Here is a 25,084-nt window from a genome sequence, read left to right as displayed (position 1 = left end):
AATGCCATGACTGATTGGTTAAGGTCCCAACCGGTCAGGACTCCCATACCCGTTGCTAGACGTTGGTCCTTCACAGACCTTCATGATTATTCCCATCCTATAATGTTATGGCATATCTTAAAATTAAGACTAGTGGGAGTCTGATCTCTTAGACATCCCCTCTCAATTCCTAGCGGATATAGGATCTTCGCTGTACATGGTATAACCAATAGGAAATTTGGTCCCTCCATATCTGTCTGGGATGGTTAAGTGAATCCTACAATGAGCAGGGGGTTGGACCTGATGACCCTGGAGGTCCCTTCCAACTCTGACATTCTATGATACAATTTCTCGCAATCTATGGAGGTCTCAGAGGTCAGACTTTTACTGATAAGAAGTTTAGGATAAGTGACAACATTTTAGGATGGGAATAACCCTTAAGTTAAGTAAATACCTAGCAAACTTATGTCATTGGTGAATATTCATGGACGATTCATAGTAAGAGAGATCAGTGGGGAAAACTAGGTAGAAGAAAACGTGCAAAGTTCCTTTTAAACAAGAACAAAAACTTGGTCCTGTATTTGTCCCCAATTCTCTAGAATACGATTCCTTTTATTAATTAGGAAGTAGCAGCGCTTGTAAGAGATTTGACGTACTGTTATAGCATTTGGTCTCTGTGAAACTGGAATGAGTTAACAGTTAGTACCAAAAAAGTACCAGCAACACAATTGGTACCAGTACCGATATGTGCAACAAGAGCAGTACAATGCCTAAACGGAAATGCAAAAATAACATCTCAATAAAAAAAAAAAAAAGTCCAAAACTTGGGATACCATTTCCAAAAGTATTAAAAATTAACCTTTACAAGATGTACCGCTTCTCTGTCTCCCATTGGTAACATTATCTTGCCACACACACACATAAGATTAAGGGACTGTGCACATGGAGGTTTTGGACAAGTTATCTTCAAAAAGATACTTGAAAATCTGCTCAAAAAACTTTACCTGTTCATATCTATTGTAAAAAGGATTTGCTTTTCATATGTATTTTTCCACTTCAGGTTTTGAAAAACGCTTGGTCGGAGAAATTGTGCCACTTCTTTGCAGCGGACCCTGGTGCAATTGGCTCCAGTCTACACACTGTCCAATAAAAATGCTGCAAAAAGGCTTCAGGAAAAAAAATTCCAAAACACTTAAAAAAATTTTTTTTTCAAAACCAATTTAGGAAATAGAAATTCTACAAATAAGGAGCATTTCCTGAAGCAGTTTGCATAAAAAAACTCATTTTTAACAGTCTTTAAAAAAAACAAAAAAACTATGTGCACATAGCCAAAAGGTTTCCAGGATTAGGAAAACATGATCGCCATCTTTCAATATCCACAACACACAAGTCCATGAGTTGGGTCTGGTATTGCTGCACAGCTGCATTGAATGTAATAGGGCTGGGTTGCAGTACCACACATGACCTGTGAACAGGTGTGGTGCCATTGTAGTAGATTATAGTCATGTTTTTTATAAACCTAGATAACCCCTTTCATATTCAAAGAAGCCGTAACAATCAAACATGTATGGGTCCGTTAAGCATCTCCTGACATGGTGAATTTTAACAGACAATTCTGTGTACCCCTGGGAGATACATGCTGACATAGCATCCATGGTATAGGAAGTTTTGAACAGCTTTGCTCCACTTAAAACCTGTAAGTACAAAGGGAGTTATAGAGTCAGTTAGCATTATATAACCAAACCAAGCACAGGCGCTCCTCTGTGCACCCTAAGGGAAGAGTCACACAGCCGTATAACTCAGACGAGGATCACAATACAATGCTCGGACTGGCCAGCGGATCTCAAGACCAGAGCGTGACAGCTGCATAGAAATACATGCCGTCACGCTCAGGTTGAGAGAGCCGATGGCCAGTCCAAGCATTGAGTTGTAATCCTCGTCTGAGTTATATGGCAGTGTGACTCTTCCCTTAGCAAGACTGAGCAGTCCACTGCACCTTCCCATTTACATGTTTTCCACCTTTATCTGGCTCTTGCAAAGCAAGAGCTGTCAATCAAGTAAGAATGGGCTGTAGACAGGTGCAAAACAAGTAGATGGGAAGGTGCACTGACCTTCTCAACCAAGCCAAAGTTGCACGGAACGCCTTCGCTTGGCTTGAACAGTCATTCTGTGCTGACAATCTCTCTAACTCCAATATCCCAGGTTTCAAAAACACAAGGTACCAGGAAGCAGAGATACAAGCTGTTTAGCTGTTCGAGGACTTGTATTGATGTGGAGGAATAAGAGAAAACTGTAGTCGCTAACTAACAAGAATCCATTTTGACCCCATAATCCCAAAGATTTATTCTAGAATCATAGAATGGTAGAGTTGGAAGGGACCTCCTGGGTCATCTGGTCCAACCCCCTGCTCAAAGCAGGATTCACTAGATCATCTCAGACAGATGTCTGTCCAGCCTCTGTTTGAAGACGTCCATTGAAGGGGAACTCACCACCTCTCGTGGCAGCCTGTTCCACTCATTAATCACCCTAACTGTCAAAAAGTTTTTTCTAATATCTAATCGGTGTCTCCTCCCATTTAGTTTCATCCCATTGCTTCTAGTCTTTCCTTGTGCAAATGAGAATAAAGATGATCCTTCTACAATGTGACAGCCCTTGACATATTTGTAGACAGCTATTAAGTCTCCTCTCAGTCTTCTTTTTTGCAAGCTAAACATTCCCAAATCCTGCAACCGTTCCTCATAGGACATGGTTTGCAGACCAGTCACCATTCTGGTCGCTCTTCTCTGAACTTGCTCCAGTTTGTCTATGTCTTTTTTAAAATGTGGTGCCCAAAACTGTACACAGTATTCCAGATGAGGTCTGACCAAAGAGGAGTAAAGACCGATAATGACTTCACGTGATCTAGACTGTATGCTTCTGTTAATACATCCCAGAATTGTATTTGCCTTTTTTGCTGCTGCATCACACTGTTGACTCATGTTCAGTCTATGATCTATTAGTATACCTAAGTCTTTTTCACATGTACTGTTGCTTAGCTCTATTCCTCCCATTCTGTATATGCTTTTTTCATTTTTATTGCCCAGATGTAGTACTTTGCATTTTTCCCTGTTAAAAACCATTCTGTTGGTTGCTGCCCACTGCTCCAGTTTATTTAGGTCTTTTTGAATCCTCTCTCTCTCTTCTCTAGTATTAGCTATCCCTCCTAGCTTTGTGTCATCAGCAAATTTAAACAGTTTACCCTCAATTCCTTCATCTAAATCATTGATAAAGATGTTGAACAATACAGGTCCCAGGACGGAGCCCTGTGGTACCCCACTTGAGACAATCATCCAGCTGGATGTGAAGCCATTTACAACCACCCTTTGAGTCCGATCACTAAGCCAGTTATGAATCCACCTAACAGTTGCCTGGTCCATTGCATACTTGGTCATTTTTTCAATAAGGATGGTGTGAGATACTTTGTCAAATGCTTTGCTGAAGTCAAGATATACTATATCTACAGCATTTCCCTGATCCACCCAGTCAGTGATTCTGTCATAGAAGGAAATTAAGTTAGTCTGACATGACTTGTTAGTTACAAACCCATGCTGACTCTGGTTAATCACTTCATTCTTATCCATGTACTTACATACATGTTGTTTAATAATTTGTTCAAAGATCTTTCCTGGTATAGAAGTCAGACTCACCGGCCTATAGTTCCCTGGGTCCACCTTCTTCCCCTTTTTGAAGATAGGAACAACATTTGCTCTTCTCCAGTCTTCTGGGACTTCTCCTGTTCTCCAAGAATTTTCAAAGATTATGGAGAGTGGTTCTAAAATTTCTTCTACGATCTCCTTCAGTACTCTGGGGTGTAATTCATCTGGACCTGGAGACTTGAACTCATTTATGTTAGCTAAATATTCCCTCACAATCTTTCTGTTTACAGATAACTTGGATTCCTCTATTCCTTTAAAAGGACAGTGAAGATCAGTTGATGTTACATTTTCTTTCTGAGAGAAAACAGATGCAAAATAGGAATTATTTCTGCCCATTTACTTTTTCTTTAAGGAGAGTAATGTGTTTGAGGGTCCTCAGACAATCCCCTGTTGTCCACAGTCAGGGCTATTTTTTACATGTGCTATCCTCTTTTTTCCACTTGAGTGATAACCATCATCAGAAGCTTCTGGCACCCTTTTCTTTTACACTCACCATATGAAATAACGCACATTTGGCCTAAGGGTCAAACCTAATATGTCAAACAATAATTTAGCTAACGATCATCCTCTGTCTTTGGCCATTTGCGAAAAGTAGTGGTTTACAACCAGGGAAAATAAATCATGATGACCACATTTAGCCCAGCAGTCCTTCATTACAATGACCCTGCCAAACTGGTGCCGCATATGCCCATTTCAAAATGACAGTATGACACAAAAGAGTAGGATACTCCGATTAAACTGGGCTGCCACTGTCGGCTTTGGCTGAGGGAAGAGTCAGACTGCCGTATAACTCGGACGGGGATCACAAAGCAATGCTCGGACTGGCTGACGGCTCTCCAGACCAGAGCGTGATAGCGGCATAGAAATACATGCTGTCATGCTCAGGTCGGGACAGCCGCCAGCCAGTCCGAGTACTGCGTTGTGATCCCCATCCAAGTTAAACGGCCGTCTGACTCTTCCCTAATAGTCCAGATCCTATTGCTGAAGGATGAAATAAGGTTATCAAAACTAAACAACTCCTTTACCTAAAATCATATGAGGAGTTTCAAGTTTTGACTGAAAGTTTAACATTTTTAGAACAAATGTCCCTGAAGACGGCTGAAGGAGGGAAATCGCTGTCATGTAATTGTTTAAGACAAAATAAATGACCCAGGACAAATGAACATTTCATTTCTTTCTAGTCTCTGGTACTTTCCGTGTAAAAGGTTTTAAGAAAACACATTCCATACCTGCAATTATTTACCTAGTGTCCTCAAATACCTGGAATATGTTGTACCGTGATGAAATAAATAAAGCCGTCCTTCACTGTAGACATAAAATTATGTCCCAACCATTTTACATAAAATAAAAGATACAAAATACAGTCAGGAATTAACCCAGTGTACAAGTGTCCTTCATAAAAATATTCCCAAGATACAGTACAACCTGCAAATGTGCATGTTTAAGGATTTAGCAAAGAACTGAGAATCAATAGGTGGCAGTACGAGTAATGTTCAGCGTGGGCGCTACGACACATCATTTGCTGCATGCCTCTCCCATAAGCCATTGTATCATAGATTTTTCACCTACTTGCACCTTGACATAACAGTCCTAGTAAACCGCACAAAGTAGTGCAATAAAAATACTTTGAGATGATGCTCAAACAAAAATATAGGATATACATTAAAAAGGCACATAGAGGAGAAATATTCAAGGTTATCTCCAGGAAGTTGTTGTAAAGATTAGGTGTGATGGACCATGACCAAGATTAAAAAGAATGAGGATTCCAGTAATAGCAAAGCATGACCCATACCAGCTTTACCTTCCAAAAGTGTCCCTGTAGCAAAGGGCTACATAGTGTTCTGTGACATAGATGGTGTAAAACACGGACGAGGTCCATAATCCGGAGGGGATCAGGTGCTCAGTCGCTTGTCTGGTCTTGGAACACATTTGGTAATAGCTACTCTCCACAGGGCGGGTGCTAGGAGAAGGCTTAGTGTCGTCACACTCAGGATAAGGAGGTAGACCTGTAGGCAGATCAACGTTTATTCAAATAAGCACCAAAATTGTTGTAAAACATCTACTCTACCTTTTGGTGTAATTTAGAAAAGAATTCTATAGCATTTTGCCCAGTAAATCTTCACCATAGCTGTTCTTTTCAGAGTTCAAGCTGTTGGAAGCGACATCAGTATTTTGCTAATTTAATTTGTACGACCTTGATGTATCATCAATAATGTGGTCTAAAGTGAGCATCAAGGCTAAATGCACATTACACACACTGATAATTTGCTACGACAAGCCACGGCGTAATACAGTACCAGCTGAGAGGAAGAGATTTTAACAAACTTCATCTAGATGTTTTGTGCGGTGCAGATCTTAAAATCCGCAACATGAAATTCGCATTGAACTCCACACACAGAACTGACATCTTTAGTAATGCAAAATGGTGAAAGCTATGGCACAATTTGTAGCACAATCCACATTCAAACTTTGCTCTGGATTTTTCTACATATGCTATGTAGAAGTCTGCAAAACATACACTTAGGTCAGTTTCACCTGTCCAACATCCATGGTCCACATACAGACTATGATGTCCAAACTGTCTGCCCCATCTCCTGACCAGAACTAAACTGCCTTATCGGAGTATATGAGGCTGTGTTAAGTTTTGACAAGAGATCCTCGGACAGTTCGGAATGTGATTGACAGACATTCGCCAAAAAATGGAGCACGGCTGAACATATGGCACATTGCACCAACATTTTACATAAAAAAAGTCATCTAATGTAATCCAAACAAAAAATGGTATAAAGTTAGACAAAAGTGACTCAGGATGCGCTATATGTATCATCCAGCGTGAGACACTGTGATAAATTTGGTACATGTAGGCTAAGTCCAAGTTGTCAATACTTTTAAGACAGGATTGATAGATCTGCCCCACAGTGTATATTTTCCATGTTTTGATCCTTTAATGACAAACTTCACGTGTGTGTGTGTGTGTGTGTGTGTGTGTGTGTGTGTGTACACATCATTTGCACAGTATGGGTATTTCAGGATTTTGTATGAAGGTTCCCTTATCCGTTAATGGAAACATTTACTGATTTTGCTGGTCGATACATATTGCAGACTCACCTCTCGTGAAATGATCCCCGACCTGCGGGCTCTGCTGCCTAAAACAAACGAGAACTCACTGACTTGAGCCAGTCCCGCGGACACGATCCACTTAATGTACTGACTGTTTTTTGGCAGAATCAATGACAGTACAAGCACTGCTAAGACAAACTAAAGAAAAAACACATGTCACATTATACATACAGATGGGACTTCAAAATACACAAAACGCTTGTGTACATTACATGTGCAGCTAAATATAATCTAATGACCCATAGGATCAGTCGTATTAGGTCAGGGAGACCCTGTGACCATGACATTCCTGTTTTTAGTTTTCGTTTTTTGCTCGCTCTCCTTCTTCCCAGAGCCATAACTTGCAATTCCACAGTTGTTGTTTGTTTTGTTTTTTTCACCATGTTAACTATATGCAAAAACTGACCTGCCATTATTATTCTCCAGGTCATTACAAGTTCGTAGACACCAAACATGTATAGGTTCTTTTTTATTTAAGTGGTGAAAAAAAATATCCAAAATTTGTAAAAAAAAAAAAAAAAAAAAAACACAACAAAAAACTGGCAACATTTTCCAAGACCAGTAGCGTCTATTTTTCAGAATCTGGGGCCGGGTGAGGGCTTATCTTTTGTGCGTGTCGGGTTGACGTTTTTATTGATACCATTTTGGGGTAGATCCGATGTTTTGATCGCCCGTTATTGCATTTTATTGCAATGTAGCGGTGACCAAAAAAAGTAATTCTGGCATTTTTAATTTGTTTTTCGTTACGCCGTTTACTGATCGGATTCATTCTTTTTTTATATTGATAGATAGGGCTTTTCTAAACGCAGTGATACAAAATATGTGTATTTGATTCTTTATTAAAGTTTTATTTTGAATGGGGAGAAAGAGGGGTGATTTAATTTTTTTTTTTTTCATATTTTTAAAAATTTTCTTTTTTTTTTTTTTTTTTTTTCATTTTTTGCATGCTTCAATAGTCTACATAGGAGAATAGTAGCTGCAATTGTCTGATCGCCTGTGTGTAGCACAAATGCTCACACTATGAGCGCCGACCACTGCGCGGCGCTCATAGCCTCCTGGCAATGACAACCGCAGGGGTCTCCTGCAGACCCCTGGTGCTCATGCACAACTCATCAGCGACCTGCGATCATGTGACGGGGGTCACCGATGGGCGGAGCCAGTGACGTGCTTCCAGTGCGGTGATGTTAATTGGCACTATTAAGAGATTGACAGTGGCATTTAACTAGTTAACAGCCGCGGGTGGATCTTGATTCCATCGGCGGCTGTTAGGGGCATATGAAAGATGTACAGATCATCCCTCATGTGCCCGGAAGGTGCGGGCACATGAAGGAGGGACCCAACAGGTGTCGTAATAGTACATCACATGTCATAAAGGTATTAAACATAGATTTCAGTGAATAGCATTATACAATGCTGGCAAGCATGGGGACCTGACAAAATCCCTTTAAGTAGATTACGGACATAGTCCAGAAAAATTATATGTGAAGAAATCATTGTAACCTTTTGTAAAGTATAAGTAATAAGCTTCAAAGGTGTTTTCCCACAAAGTACATTTTAATCAATAGATCTTGGAATAATAATAGCTTTCACAATTGGATATGTTTAAATAAAATGTTCCTGTGCTGAGATAATCTTATAAATGTGCCCCTGCTGTGTACTGTGTAATGGCTGTGTCTGACTGTGCAGGAACATGGTCTGATCATACCACAGCTCCTGGGAGGAAGCAAAAGAGTATAGAGACATTACAGCAGGGGATCACAGATGATTCTTTTTTGTGAGGTAAAACATTTCACTGCCTCTTTTCAAGCAATATTTTACCTCAAAGAAAGGTCCTTGAGTTAATTGTGTGAAAGGTCCTTCAGCTGCTCAGTTCATTCAGGTCTTGATCAGAAACTGCAAGATGTGGTAATGTAGTGCGTGCGTGCGTCTGTAGCAGAGCTGTGTATGTCTATATGTGCATTTAGCACATATGGACCCTCACAGCTCTGGTACATATGCATATATAGACACACACAGCTCTGCTACATGTGCATATATAGACCCTCACAGCTCTGGTACATATGCATATATAGACACACACAGCTCTGCTACATGTGCATATATAGACCCTCACAGCTCTGGTACATATGCATATATAGACACACACAGCTCTGCTACATGTGCATATATAGACCCTCACAGCTCTGGTACATATGCATATATAGACACACACAGCTCTGCTACATGTGCATATATAGACCCTCACAGCTCTGGTACATATGCATATATAGACACACACAGCTCTGGTACATATGCATATATAGACACACACAGCTCTGCTACATGTGCATATATAGACCCTCACAGCTCTGGTACATATGCATATATAGACACACACAGCTCTGCTACATGTGCATATATAGACCCTCACAGCTCTGGTACATATGCATATATAGACACACACAGCTCTGGTACATATGCATATATAGACACACACAGCTCTGCTACATGTGCATATATAGACCCTCACAGCTCTGGTACATATGCATATATAGACACACACAGCTCTGGTACATATGCATATATAGACACACACAGCTCTGCTACATGTGCATATATAGACCCTCACAGCTCTGGTACATATGCATATATAGACACACACAGCTCTGCTACATGTGCACATATAGACACACACAGCTCTGGTACATGTGCACATATAGACACACACAGCTCTGCTACAGGCACATTCACACACATACAGTTGTGCTCAAAAGTTTACATACCCTGGCAGAATTTTTCCTTTCTTGGCCTTGTTTCAGAAGGATATGAATGATAACAAAATAACTTTTTCTCCACTCATGGTTATTGGTTGGGTGAAGCCATTTATTATCAAACTATTGTGCTTTATCTTTTTATATCTTGATGACAACCAAAAACATCCAAATGACCCTAATCAAAAGTTCACATACCCCAGTTCTTAATACCGTGCATTGCCCCCTCTAACATCAATGACAGCTTGAAGTCTTTTGTGGTAGTTGTGGATGAGGTTCTTTATTTTGTCAGATGGTAAAGCTGCCCATTCTTTTTGGCAAAAAGCCTCCAGTTCCTGTAAATTCCTGGGCTATCTAGCATGAACTGCGCACTTGAGATCTCCCCAGAGTGGCTCAATGATATTGAGGTCAGGAGACAGATGGCCACTCCAGAACCTCCACTTTGTTCTGCTGTAGCCAATGACAGGTCGACTTGGCCTTGTGTTTTGGATCGTTGTCATGTTGGAATGTCCAACTACGTCCCATGCGCAGCTTCCGAACTGATGAGTGCAAATTTGCCTCCAGTATTTGCTGTTAACGTGCTGCATTCATCTTTTATTCAACTTTTACCAAGTTCCCTGTGCCATTGTAGCTCACACATCCCCAAAACATCAGCGATCCACCTCCGTTCTTTACTGTAGGAATGGTGTTCCTTTCATCATAGGCCTTGTTGACCTCTCTCCAAATGTAACGTTTATGTTTGTGGCCAAAATTTTTGTGCCTATTTTCTCCTGTCTAAACCTGGGGTGCGCCTTAGGCCATGTGCACACGTTGAGTATTTGGTGAGATTTTATCTCAGTATTTGTAAGCCCAAAGGAGTGGAACAATCAGAGGAAAAGTATAATAGAAGCACGTCACCACTTCTGTATTCATCACCCACTCCTGATTTTGGCTTATAGATACTGATGTAAAATACTGACCAAATACTGAGTGTGTGAATGTGGCCTCATAGTCCAAAAATACTATACATTTCTACAGCTTTTACTAGGGTTGAATGCAAATTATATGAATATATGTATTATATGCAGCTAGCTTTGTCTAGTGGTGATAGATCATTATCAGAGATATTGGTAAATTAATCAGCACAGAATCGTGGACCTTAAGATGTGACAGATGACATTACCAAGGTTTTCCAGGATGTTATAGCTTTCGCATAGGCCAACAATGTATTATTGCTGCAAGCCCATCTCCTGAGACCCCCATCAATCAGCAGAACGAAGGGACCTCAAGTTCCGATTAGTGGTTTTCTCTGACTCCAATAATCCAGAATATTTGATAATCTAGAACCTGCCTGGTCCCATATATGCCAGATTAAAGAAGCACTCCCACAACATTTTTGAGATATTAAATGTGTGTGTGTGCGCATGTAGTGTAGTAATACACTCACCTATCGCCACGGTCTCCAATATCTAGCACCGTTCTTCTATGCTGGTCACTGACGTCACCACTCTGCAGACTGGCCAGGTCATGCTGCTCTCTGTGTGACCCGGAAGTTTCTTTTACAATGAAAGTCTATTGTAAATTTGGCTTCCGGCTTCTGCACAGCGCATAGAAAGAACCTGCTAGTCACAATTGCGATGACGTCAGTGACCAGCTGAGAACCACGGTATTACTAGACTCACACTACACTACACTACACTACACTACACTACACTACACTACATGAACACACACATTTAATACATAAACATTTTTATGGGAGCGCTCCTTTAAAGGAATTTTACTGCATTTGAGTGACTAACAAAGGAACGTGTAATGTTCTGATAATCCGGAATGTCCTTTACACGTAAGCCTATGTGCATATTAAAATATAAAGAAGTGCGCCTACATTTACACTGCTCAAAAAAATAAAGGGAACACTTAAACAACAGAATATAACTCCAAGTAAATCAAACTTCTGTGAAATCAAACTGTCCACTTAGGAAGCAACACTGATTGACAATCAATTTCACATGCTGTTGTGCAAATGGAATAGACAATAGATGGAAATTATTGGCAATTATCAAGACACCCTCAATAAAGGAGTGGTTCTGCAGGTGGGGATCACAGGCCACATCTCAGTACCAATGCGTTCTGGCTGATGTTTTGGTCACTTTTGAATGTTGGTTGAGCTTTCACACTTGTGGTAGCATGAGACGGACTCTACAACCCACAGAAGTTGCTCAGGTAGTGCAGCTCATCCAGGATGGCACATCAATGCGAGCTGTGGCAAGAAGGTTTGCTGTGTCTGTCAACGTAGTGTCCAGAGGCTGGAGGCGCTACCAGGAGACAGGCCAGTACACCAGAAGACGTGGAGGGGGCCGTAGGAGGGCAACAACCCAGCAGTAGGATCGCTACCTCCACCTTTGTGCAAGGAGGAAGAGGAGGAGCTCTGCCAGAGCCCTGCAAAATTACCTCCAGCAGGCCACAAATGTGCATGTGTCTGCACAAACGGTTAGAAACCAACTCCATGAGGGTGGTATGAGGGCCCGACGTCCACAGATGGGGGTTGTGCTCACAGCCCAACACCGTGCAGGAAGCTTGGCATTTGACACAGAACACCAGGATTGGCAAAAGTCGCCACTTGCACCCTGTGCTCTTCACAGATGAAAGCAGGTTCACACCGAGCACGTGACAGATGAGACAGAGTCTGGAGACGCCGTGGAGAGCGATCTGCTGCCTGCAACATCCTTCAGCATGACCGGTTTGGCAGTGGGTTAGTAATGGTGTAGGGTGGCATTTCTTTGGAGGGCCGCACAGCCCTCCATGTGCTCGCCAGAGCCTGACTGCCATTAGTTACCCTGACTGCCATTAGGTACAGAGATGAGATGCTCAGACCCCTTGTGAGACCATATGCTGGTGCAGTTGGCCATGGGTTCCTCCCAATGCAGGACAATGCCAGACCTCATGTGGCTGGAGTGTGTCAGCAGTTCCTGCAAGATGAAGGCATTGAAGATATGGACTGGCCCGTCCGTTCCCCAGACCTGAATCCGATTGAGCACATCTGGGACATTTTGTCTCGCTCCATCCACCAATGTAACGTTGCACCACAGACTGTCCAGGAGTTGGCGGATGCTTTAGTCCAGGTCTGGGAGGAGATCCCACAAGAGACCATCCGCAACCTCATCAGGAAAATGCCCAGGCGTTGTAGAGAGTGTGGAGGCCACACACAATACTGAGCCTCATTTTGACTTGTTTTAAGGACATTACATCAAAGTTGGATCAGCCTGTAGTGTGTTTTTCCACTTTAATTTTGGGGGTGACTCCAAATCCAGGTCTCCATTGGTTAATAAATTTGATTTCCATTGATGATTTTTGTATGATTTTGTTGTCAGCACATTGAATACTTTGTTCTGTACAAAGTTGAATGAGAATATTTCATTCATTCAGATCTAGGATGTGTTAGTTCAGTGTTCCCATTATTTTTTTGAGCAGTGTACATACTTACCCTTATAATGCTGGCAATGACCACTGTACAGGCCATAGCATTGAAAACCAATGTATGCTGACCAGCAGGCTTTGCTGATAGCTTGACGTTTTATGTCTGTCGAGACAAATTCTGATGGTCCCTAAAAGGCTCCCTGCACTCCTGTCATATCAACCCACCAATAATGTTGGATTATCAAGCAATTTTTTGTATTTATCGGTCATTGGACTATTTTTGTTTCATGTTAAGTTAGAACCAATTTCTTTATTTTAGGTGGAGAAGCAAAACACAAAAAACAGATAAATGTTTTCAAATACATAAATAATTAAAGGGGCTATCTCCTCATACACAGCCATCCAAATTATTTCTAATCGGGGCCGCTGCCAACTATCCACTGATTTCACCAGGGAAAGCACAATAGGGTTTATTTAGATGAATGCAATACATTAATATCTCAAGTAGGCCAGGGCTACGCGGGGCGCCTTACACTATACGGAGGGCTGCGCGGGGCGCCTTACACTATACGGAGGGCTACGCGGGGCGCCTTACACTATACGGAGGGCTACGCGGGGCGTCTTACACTATACGGAGGGCTACGCGGGGCGCCTTACACTATACGGAGGGCTACGCGGGGCGCCTTACACTATACGGAGGGCTACGCGGGGCGCCTTACACTATATGGAGGGCTACGCGGGGCGCCTTATTCTATATGGAGGACTATGTTGGGCCCATTATACTGTGTGGAGGACTATGTGGGCCCATTATACTGTGTGGAGGACTATGTGGGGCCCGTTATACTGTATGGAGGACTATGTTGGGCCCATTATACTGTGTGAAGGACTATGTGGGCCTCATTGTACTGTGTGGAGATCACAGTTGAGGCATCATACTGTGTTGAGGTCACCATACTTTGCTGGGAGGGGTCATCATACTGTGCGTGTGGAGGGTTCTGTGTAGGAATCCACTGTGGGAGTATCAAACTGTATTTAGGAGGCATCATACTTTATTATCTGTATTATTTATTAATTCAAGCTTTTTCATCCTTTGTGATTACATATTTAAATTAGGCCATTGGGCCATATGCTTTTTACTGCTCTTACATAGCATATTATATTATTCCAGTATGCCCCATTTGTGATGTGTTAATTTTATTAATTAAAATGTACCTTGTTTGTGGGACAGCCCCTTTAACTTGGTTTATATATGAAAAGGTTCATCATTATATTTGATAAGAAAAAACTCTCTCAATTGTAGACATTTTCTTAAATAGACATCAAGGATGGCCCGTGACTTTGTCCAAGTTTTTTATTTTGGCCCTCTCTGTATTTGAGTTTGACATCCCTGGTCTAGGATGTCCATTTTATAACCCCATTAACAATTTTCTTGCCCAATGAAGGGTACACCTTACCTTCATTATCACCAGTGTCAATGTCAAGGATAGAAGAATTGTTAGCTCGTAAATTACAAATGTTGGAAATACATGAAGTCCTGAAACCAGAAAACAAAAAATATATTATGGGTCATTTATACCATGAAGAATCAAATGTACAATTTTAGGGGAAATAATGATCCTGAGAACCAGTGTATACAGAGAAAAACCATAATCTCTCCTGATCCTGGGACATCAATAATAACCTCCAAACTAGGTCACTTGTTCATAAAATACCATCTGTGTATTAAAGAGAAGTTTGTGCGCCGCTTCTAAAGCCTTATGGCAACTGTAGTAACTGACTGTGGGATCCATATGTTCCACTGTATTGAATGGGAGGCATTACACTGAATGGCGAAGGTCCAGCGACTGATCCTTAGAACAAAGGATGACTCCTTTCCTTCATTTTTCCTATTGTTTAATCCTATGAAGTGAATTTTCATTTTTGCAAATTGATTTTTTTTTCCAAGTCTTCCTAGATCTCCCTTGAACTTGGGATCATTTTATAGTTAGACTGCAATACCTCAGTATTGAAGTATTTACAGAAAATTACATTCTCCTATGAAGCCTGCAGGCTGGACTTCACAGGAAAACCCAAATGGGGGCATTCAGCAGACAGTGACAATCCACTGTCGTCCCGTGATCACAATGATGAGAAGGGTGAGAGATGGCAGCCGACGCACACATGCACCAGCAATTAGCTCATTTAAATCTGAACAGTGATTCATAATGGCATTTAAATGGTTAAACATCGCTGCTGTTACAGGCAGATACCAGCAGTGTAGCACAGCCAATGCCTGCCAGGTATGGTGCGGGCTCAGCTGCAGAGACTGCACCATACAAGTGGACCCAATGTAGGACATACTTTTACATCCAATGTCAGTAAGACATTAAAGACTATTTTATTTACTTTTAATAGCTTCATCATACACATCAGTCCTTGTCCCCAAACTAATTACCCTAATTTTACACACACTGGGGCCAATTTCATAGGAAAGCAATTTAACCCATATGTACTCGTATGGGCGTACTTATTTCATGTATCCGCAGGTGATGACTCATTTTGTATTTTACACGTTTCCATTTTCTATGACAGTTAATAACGATTTAATAACAGCCTTTGTCACAAAGCGAAGCACTTATTATTCAGGCCGAATTAAGTTTAACAGCCGGCCTCATTTTTTGGCAACACTTACCTATAGAAGCAAAGAAAATTATCGCCAAGAAATCTCGTATAGGCTCGATGCAAGACATTATTTCCTCAGTGACCATGTGTCCTTGGGAAGAAATGAGAGCACCGGCTAGGAAACAACCCAATTCCATTGACACATCCAGTAGTTCTGTCAGCTGCCAGGAAAGAAAATGATCATTAATTAAATCCGCCAATTTAACTGTTTAGAGCACAAGTCATAAATACCATAAAGGGCATGGTCGATTTGGGCCATACGATGACATTTATTAAAATGCACAGGCTATAATTGTACATTCAAGGCAAACACAGTCTGAAAAATGTACTTGCGGACAGATTTGTAAGCCCAGAGCCCCTGTTTTATAGTGAAAAGATGTCAGAAAAGTTTTAGCATCTACACAGAAAACGATCTGTTCATAGAAATGTATTCAGCAGCAGCCGGAAGGAGTGTAAAGTAGCGTGCGCACGCTCCTCTTTACTACGTAAACGGATGTCACAGTGTGGGGAGCATGAATACAGGATTTCCATCACTAATACATTCCGACATATGAAGACGTATTCAGCACACTCATACAAAGACATCATTATACCACATATACACGAGCCTTCAAGACAGACGACCGGGCTGCCAATGCTCACATACCGACCTAAATGATATCAAGCTACTAAAAGATGGAAGAAACTTTACAATTACCGTGAGCATAAGAAAAACGAAGGCAGAGATTCCCATGACCAGAATTTCTTTATTTCCTTTGCTTTCGTGGTGTAGTTTTCGATAATAAGGCCCAACGAGATAGGTCTTCATAATAAGACAGATGAGAAAGACCGCAACCAAAGAAAAGACAATCTGTCCAATCAGCGCCAGAATTCGGAAAACCTCCAAGATGGCACTAGAGGGAAAGAAGATACACATTTATCTACACATACAAATAACCCCAGAATCAGGTCTATCCATAAACTGTCAAACAGAAAAAAACTAAACATTATACAGTAACAGAATCTGGAGAAAAATAGAATGTAAAAACATGAGTGTGAACACAGCCAAAGATATCCACACAACTGTAATATTTAGTGAGAAACCTGGCAAAAAGAGTTTTTTTTTCTACATTTGCAGCGAAAAAAATTGTAGTTAAAGTTAAACAAATTTATGTTTCCCCAAATGGCACCGCAAAATATTACCATTTTTTCAAGCATAATAAAATCCCCCTCCTAAAAGTGCATGATTTTCATTCCCAACATTAATGGTATTTGGTCATTTATTCATCTTGTCCTTATGGACCTGAGGATCTTCAGCAGTCCTATAGAGAATGAATGGAGAGGAGGAGTGCATGTTCGAGCTCCAATCCATTTAGATTGTGAGCCCTGTTTTTAGGAACAATTGGGGTCCTAGTTGTTAGACCTCCAGTGATCAGCAAGTTATCCCCGGGGATAATGTAAAGGGAATTTGTCAGTAGGATCAACTATCCTAAGACATTTATATGTCATAGAAACTGGAATAAAATGATACGCTGATATCTACAATTTGACGTCTAAATCCAGAGTAATCCAAGTTTTTTTTCATGTTAAGATCTATAGGCCGGACACTGATCTCCCTGAGAATCAGCCTCCAGAGCTTATTTTAAATGAAGGAGGCATTACCAGTGTAAGACATGTAGATCAGGAGAGCAAACTGGCAGTCATGACATGTCTCACACTGGTAACTCCCCCTTTTATTTAAAATAAGCTCTGGAGGCGGATTCTCGGGGAGATCTATGTCCAGTCCATAGATTTTAACAGCTCATTTACATATTAACAAAAATGTGGATTTTTCATGGAATCATTTTATTCTCGGATTTCTCTGATATCAAGGTATCATGTTAGTCAGCTTCTTATGACCACATGTCCATATAGACGGATTAGGAGAATTGATCCTACTGACAGATTCTCTTTAAAAACTTGGTAAAAACATTTTAATTGTGGGTAATCAAAGGAAAACCTGGATACAGGGGCTTGATATGTTTTTTTAATTTTTTTAGAACACCCAAATATGTAGTTGAAAGACTGAACAGTGGGTAAAATAACAAGTTACCTGGAGGAAGTGTTCCCTCCTGCTTGAATGAGAGTAGGCATGGCAGCAATGAAAAGACTAAGCTGGACATCCTGCATCACAAGCATACCCAACAAGACACCACTATAATCAATGTCACCTGCACAAACAAGGAGAAATACAGTAAGTATTCCATTTACAAAAAGATTACAAAGTTTTAATTTATCACCATGGAAAATTAATAATATAATAATATTAAGGCACTAAATGTAGTTACTTCATAGAAAAGAAAGTGTTCCGTGCCAACCATGGTGCCAGGCAAAGTGCTTCTGTGTATTGGGTCTGTACACACTACCAGCCCAGCTTCAATCACACTCGCTTTGTACATAACATGGCATTCACAGACTGGACTTACTGGTCATAATTCATATAGCCAGCCGGCTATTCTGCAGATAAAGGTTGCCATCCAAGCGCATGATAAAAGCCCACCCACAGTGGCTGGTCAGTGACTATGCAGTGAATGGTCATCCATGAGTCGGTGGGATTTTATCCACAGCAGAAGTCTGGCTGTCACTGCCAGGCTGTGGCACATGAGCTAAAGGGTGCTGACCCCTGAACTAGTAGAGGCGCATATCTATAGTGTTGTTGTATGGACATACAGCTTCGGCACTACCCTACAGACTGTTGCTTGATCTGTGCATTGATTAAAGGGAACTTTTCATTCTAGATGAAGAGGAACATTGCCCAACAACTAGCACAATCAAGGAATTCAAAAACTGCTTGCCCTTAATGGGTTAAATAAAAGTGTGTGTGAAGAGATTCATCATTTCATCATTTGCTTTACCTTATTTGAATAAACAAATTTAATGGAAGCCAAAAAGAGACCTGTGGACATGCCGTGCTATGATGGCACAGTAATCATGGTCATCTTATGTATCATGCATTTCCCATGCAAAGCATTAGGCCGCTTAGCCATGAGAAAAGACATAGTGGAGCTTAAAGGCAATCTGTCGTCCCCCTGAGACGTATATAACCTACTAATATGGGCATAGAGGTGATAGAGATGTTATACCAGTCCTACCTGTATGCCTCATATTAGGTCTTGTTGTTCAGAAATCTTATTTTATATCTTTATGCTAATGATTCCTTCCATGCCCCGTGGCATAAGGTGCCCAGAAGGAATCCCCACCTCTTCTTCATTATAGTACCACCCCCCTCCCATGCACGTCACAGTGCCCTGTGACGTGCAGTTGCGGCACCCCAACCCCGCACCTGTGCCCTGCACTCCCTCCACAAGCCATACCTCTTCCTCCCTTCTATGGGCAGTGTATTCATGGATCTTCTGACCAAGCGCAGGCGAGTCACTGTGACTTCCGCTCCAGTGACCTGGTCACCCTACGCCCCGAAGCCTGGAAGGAATCATCAGCATAAACATATAAAATAAGATTTCTGAACAACAAGACCTCTAATATGTGGCATACAGGTTGGACTGGTATAACATCTCTATCACCTGTATGCCCATATTAGTAGGTTATATACGTCCCAGGGGGGTGACAGATTCCCTTTAAAGGTGTTGGCCACTACCTGGACAACCTCTTCGAAAATGCAATAGTGCCCCATAGACAAAGAAAAATATTCACCTCCCACACCGGCACCGTTCCAGCGATGTCAGAACTGGGACTGACCCATTTTGGGGTGGTGTATGAAATTATGTCCATTTTGCCTTTTTTTTTCCTCTGTTTTTTGTGTTGTTTTGTGTTGTTCCAATACACAGAAAGGAAATAAACAGGTGTAATTGCGATAATTTTCTGGGAGAAACACTTCATTTTCTGTAATAATTTCAGGGGTGCCAACACTTTCGGCCACGACTGCATGTGTGTAGTTTATACAATAAATGTGAAGGTCATTTAGTTACCATCTTTATCTCCTCGAGAGCTGCCTGCAAGGAACCTGGACACTAAGGGTGTGCTAGACAGAGACAAACATGTTGAAATGAAGACACTCTGCGTAGGTCTGATCTGCAGGAAATGCCCCCACAGTAAACCAAATGCAATCATTAAAACCGTCATGAAGCATGGGCCTTGCACAGCAATTTTCCATACCTACAGGGTAAAAATAAATCAGATTATATCTCACAGACAAAACTGATAATAGAGTCAACAGTAGTGGTGCTCAAAGCAATATTTAAAGGATCAATCTAAAGTTACAATCATTTTTATCCTAACTTTTGTGTCTAAAGCTCCTGGTGCAAACCTGTGTCTCCATGGTAGCAGACTACAAATAAACCCTGTGTGTTTTGATCCTGCAGTCATATTTCTTTTTACCTGTCCCATTCTAATAGTTAATCTTAGTTGTAAAAGTGTTGGAAAAAAATAAATGTGAAACGTACCCAAAACCAAATGGCAACATGTAGTTTGCAAGGCAATGGCACTTTGCTGCAGTAATACATATCAGGACCCACTCCTGTTAAAGAGTAAAGTGTAAAAACGGGAAATTCCATTTTAGGCCTGGCCCCGCGGCGCTGTACAAGCCTCCAGACTGCCACTTACCTGCTATCCCAGGTATATTCTCTTCTGAACCATAGTTAAAGGGAGTCTGTCAGCACAGAATGACTGTTCAAACCAAGTACGGGCGCTCAGTGCATCACAGCAGGACCATCATTCATATACATCTTCCCACCTGCTTGTTTTCCCTTCTATCTCTGCCCTGCTCTGACACTATGAAGACAGAGCTGTCAATCAATCAAAGACGAGGGGGGCAGAGAGTGAGGGAAAGCATGTAGATGGGAAGGAGAACCTAAATGTTTGGCCCCGCCATGATGCACCGAGCACTAGGACATGGTTTTAAGTGTCATTCTGAGCTGACATGAGTCCCTTTAAAGCTACAAATGAGTCTCTTAAGAAAACGCTACCTCTGAGTTCAAAATACGGCACTGCAGGCTTTAGCAGAGGTCTGAAAGAGGACCATGGGAAACCTACTAAACAGTGGCAGCAGGTAAGTAAAACTACGAGGGGAAAAAAATCACAACACGTAACTTACATTTTGGACAACCTTTTATTATACTGCCTTGTAGCATAAACCGCTGCACATAGGGTTAGAGCATCAAGGTTGTGAAATAGATCAGAACAGGTAGAAAGCGCCTTTAGATGATTGTGCTACAATGCGCAATGTAATGTAAAGGCAGAAAACAGGGTAGAGCTGGATGTGATCATTAGCAGTGGACTAGGTCCTCAGTCAGGTGTGCAAACCATGTTTTTGCTGCAAAAAAAGAAGCGTTTTACAGTGCCAGCAAAGTAAATGAGATTTCTGAACTCTCAAGCACTTGTTGCTAATTTTTTCCTTGCAGAATTGAAGCAGCAAGCCTTTCAGAGTTCTTACACTATTTTTCACCCAATCTAAAAATTATCAAAAACATATATTTTATGCATCGTTTTTTCTGCAAAGTGACAGATTTTTGGTGCAGAAATGGCTGCACATTCCCTAAAACCAAAAGGCATTTACAAAAGTCACAGATCCCAAAAAGAAGCGACTTATGTCATATTTTGTAATAGTTCTAAACTAATTGTGTATCGAACAGATACATCTCAAAACAACTCATAATAGTTTTATTTTATTAGCGGAGCATCAGTCAAACCTGCTGATTTCAGCCCCCTAATCTGTATGGAAGTGTATAGACTCTTACCCCCAAAATAAGCGTGCATGAGACCGAGGAAGGGATCAGAAGGAACAATGGTCTTCCACACAAGTATCCGAATTACATATCTAAGCCGTCTTACCAACTTTAGTCTTGCAGCAAGTAGCATTTTTGATTTACATTAGTAAGTAAAGCATACCAACCTTTCTCAGTTTTTCTGGTGAAAATTCCAATCCAACAAGAAAAAGTGTAAAAAAGACACCGAACTCTCCAAGAGTTTCCACTTGGACAATAGACTTAATGAGAAAAAGAAAAGCAATGTGAGTTTTATCTACTTTGTACCAGTGTTCTCTACATGGATGATTTTCCTGCAGCTACAATTGTACTGGACATGTAGTCTTGGTATACTTGCAGGGTTCACCTTGCAGGGTCTGCCCCTTCTGACAATCTGGTATATGAATTTGCACCCTGACTTCAATGGGGTTTTATTATCAGCAGGATAAAAAAGAAACATTGTTCTTTCTTCATGGAGGTTAAATGGTAAAGATCCTCACCAACGAGATCTTCTGACATGTCTCAAAATGCATCAGAAATGTAGGCTGCCTATACCCAAAGCAGGATTCCCCCCCCAGACCCCCATTATGTATGGCCACTGAATGTATACAGCGTGGCCCGTGTTAGACTTGATGGCTGGTTTGCTTACTTATTATTATTGTCCCCATACTGCTTAGCAGTATTTTGCATTTATGTACTTGTCATATATTTGATATTTTTAATAATAAACTTTTTGGCTATAATATACTCTGTTCTGCCTTTTTCATACCTAAACGTTGAGACTGGCCTTTTGTAATATAGCGATATATGCATCTATCCAGGCGTGGAAGTAAAAACAGTGATCGCAGAACCAAAGGATTTTTTTTCTTTAATAGTAAAACAGTTTTGAAGGGTGAAATTAATGTAATGGGACCAGTAAACCATTTAAGGCCACTCATAACAGGTTTTGAATGTAATAAGCAAGGAGAGAAAGTCCTCATTCACACATCAATATTTGTATGCCAAACCAGGAGTGTCTTCAAAACAGAACAGCTATCCATCTTTCAATGACAGGTTCTCTCTAAGCTCCACTCCTGGCTTCGGCATACAAACACTGATGCATGAATGAGGCCATCTCTTCAGGGTCTTCGGTATTTCATATTTAAAAGGGGCTCCGACCAGGTTTTTGCCATCTAATCTAAGGCCAGCATAATGTAGAAACATAGACCCTGATCCCAGCAGTGTGTCACTTACTATGCTGCTTGCTGTAGTCTGGATATAAATCACAGTTTTAATCAGCAAGAGATCAGTGCAGGACGAGTAACCCTGCTGCTCTATAGCTTTCCATATTCATGACCTCTGTATAACCCCACTGATTGGCAGCTCTCTGCCTATACACAGTGTACACAGAAAACTGCCAATGACTGGTGTGGGTGGAGTAAAGCAGAGCTCAGCATTCAGAGAACTGCTCTGTAGCAAATAAAACCGTGATTTTATCAAAATGACACCAAGAAGCCAAGTAAGTGATATTGCTGGAATCTCTGTAGAAAAAACCCATGCATTACTCTCCCTCCCCAGGTCCAGCACAGCTACTCCAGGTGTCTGTTATTGTCGGCAACGCTGATGTCTCCTAGACAGTGCTGCCGCAAATCAGTCTGAGCGGCTCGGGCCGCTGAGATCACTTATCGGCACAGTCAGCATGAAGTCAGCGCTACAGACAAATAATAGACACTGGTAGCAACAGTGGAGACTCGGCGCTGGACCTGGGGAGGTTTTTAAAGAGTTGACCTTGTAAAGATTCCTGACAAATACAATTTGGGCTTTTACATTATATTTAGCATATGCACCAGGAAATCACATGTCCCAACGTATCCATGGGCATGCACACAGCATATGGGTGTCCTTTGGGCCAGACTGCATACCTTATTTACTGTATAGAATTGCCCTTCTCTGCTAAGCTTTTTATATGGAGGGATACAGCACAAAATGTATACTGCGCAGTATACGTGGGAGTCAATGGCTGACATATGCCACTATTAGTGGTCACAAGAGATATCTATTGGGAAATATTCATTATTAATCACCTAAAGTAATACAGCTTTACTTATATAAGAATAAAAATCCCTGGGTTCAAATCTCACAAGGACAACATCTGCAAGGAGTCTGCATGGGTTTCTTACGGGTACTCCAGTTTCCTCCCACACTCCAAAATCATACTGATAGGGAAGGGAGAAGCCGCCGGGGACTTGCCAGATTAGTCTCCTGTGAGGCTCGGTCCTCAATGGCTTTTCAACTATGTTTTTTGGTAAAATGCTGCGGCTTTCCAAAGACACATACCTGGTGAGATCATACAGCCAGTGCCTGATACATAATGCCTGTGGATCAGCTGGGAGATTCCCTTTCATGTCTATGGGAGGCTTAAATGTGATAATGTCCCTTTTTTCATCAGGGGTAATATAACAAGGTTTCTTTCAGGCAATGAATATTTATGTGAGTCAGCGCCTGCAATAAATTATCTAGGACAGTGACCTCAAAGATGTGGGAGAGGCAGTATCATCTTACCAACTGTTCAATTCACAGGGCTTTCTTCAGTGATAAATAGATGGGCTAAGCTCCTTCAGGACTGTCACCCATGCTCAACTCAGAACATCCTCACCTTCCAAAAGTATTCAAAATGTAGACAAATATTGTAAAGGGAACCTGTCATGTGAAAAAAAAAACACTATTAACCTGCAGATATGGGGTTAATCTGCAAGTTAATAGCATTCTGAACCTGCCCAGCGCCTGCACTGAGAGCCCCGCTGCCTGGAGGAAATGCACTTTATTCCTTCCAGCAGTGTTCGGCGTTCAGTCACCGCGCTGTGTATAGAGAGCGACAGCTGTAATTGCACTCCTGACACTGACTAATAGCTGACCCTAATGCTGAGCTGCTGTCAGTCAGGTCCGGGGGAGCGGTTACAGCTGTCTCTCTCTATACACAGAGCGGTGACTGAACCTGCGCCAGCGCCGCCTCCGTCACTGAAACCTGAACGCTGCCGGGAGGAAAAAAATTAATTTCCTCCAGGTTAATAGCAGTTTTTTCATGTAAAGTTTCATTTTAAAAGACCAAGGGAATGTCAAAACTCAAGATGTCTATTTATTCACACATTTCTAGGAATAATAAGAGAGGAAAAGTACAACACAAGGTTCAAAGAAAAGCTGCTCCAGAACTGTAAAGAAGTCCTTCCAAGTACAAAAATGCTGCTTTTTTCCGGTGTGCACCAAAATACGCAACATTAATCTGCTCGGATTTGCATTTTTTATGCATTTTTCACCTTTTATGTTGTTTTGGTGCAGATTTAAGGCAGTGTTTTTTTTAATTTCTTAGTGCACAAACACTGGGATTCTGCACTTCAAGACACTTTATGACTCTTTTACGTCATACCCCTGATGAAGCTATATTGTGGTAGCGACACGCGGTGGCTTCTCTCCTGTCTCTGTATGCCCCCCTGGTTCCATTTATGTACTCCTGTGCACCTACAGGTTATTTTTTTGGGGCCTTTATTTCTTTTCAGCATTTGTCTTCATTGTTATTTCACTTTATTATTTATATACTTTGGTTGATCTATTCATTCATTTGATTTGTATTTCAGTTTTATTTACTTTACCGGAGCCTCTTCTTTATATACAGTACAGACCAAAAGTTTGGACACACCTTCTCATTTGAAGATTTTTCTGTATTTTCTTGACTATGAAAATTGTACATTCACACCGAAGGCATCAAAACTATGAATTAACACATGTG

At 41.3% G+C, this 25,084-nt stretch overlaps 1 protein-coding gene across 1 annotated transcript in view; it reads right to left on the bottom strand.

Moving 5' to 3' along the window:
* Positions 1–4,975: 4,975 nt before the first annotated feature.
* Positions 4,976–25,084, bottom strand: part of TMCO3 (transmembrane and coiled-coil domains 3) — a 31,462-nt gene continuing 11,353 nt past the window's right edge. The window contains exons 6-13 of the mRNA XM_073664416.1: positions 21,471–21,563; positions 19,549–19,735; positions 17,676–17,793; positions 16,302–16,497; positions 15,615–15,765; positions 14,398–14,477; positions 6,783–6,932; positions 4,976–5,680 (exon numbers count right to left, since the gene is read on the bottom strand). Of these exons, the coding sequence (XP_073520517.1) occupies positions 5,567–5,680; positions 6,783–6,932; positions 14,398–14,477; positions 15,615–15,765; positions 16,302–16,497; positions 17,676–17,793; positions 19,549–19,735; positions 21,471–21,563 (1,089 nt within the window). The 3' untranslated portion in view covers positions 4,976–5,566. The remainder of the gene's footprint in view (positions 5,681–6,782; positions 6,933–14,397; positions 14,478–15,614; positions 15,766–16,301; positions 16,498–17,675; positions 17,794–19,548; positions 19,736–21,470; positions 21,564–25,084) is intronic.

Source organism: Phyllobates terribilis, unplaced genomic scaffold (assembly GCF_046119375.1).
Source record: "Phyllobates terribilis strain yellow unplaced genomic scaffold, ASM4611937v1 Scaffold_2__4_contigs__length_985480577, whole genome shotgun sequence".
Taxonomy (NCBI): Eukaryota; Metazoa; Chordata; class Amphibia; order Anura; family Dendrobatidae; genus Phyllobates; species Phyllobates terribilis.
Note: the sequence above shows the minus strand (reverse complement) of the source record. Positions and strands in the feature narration are given on the sequence as shown.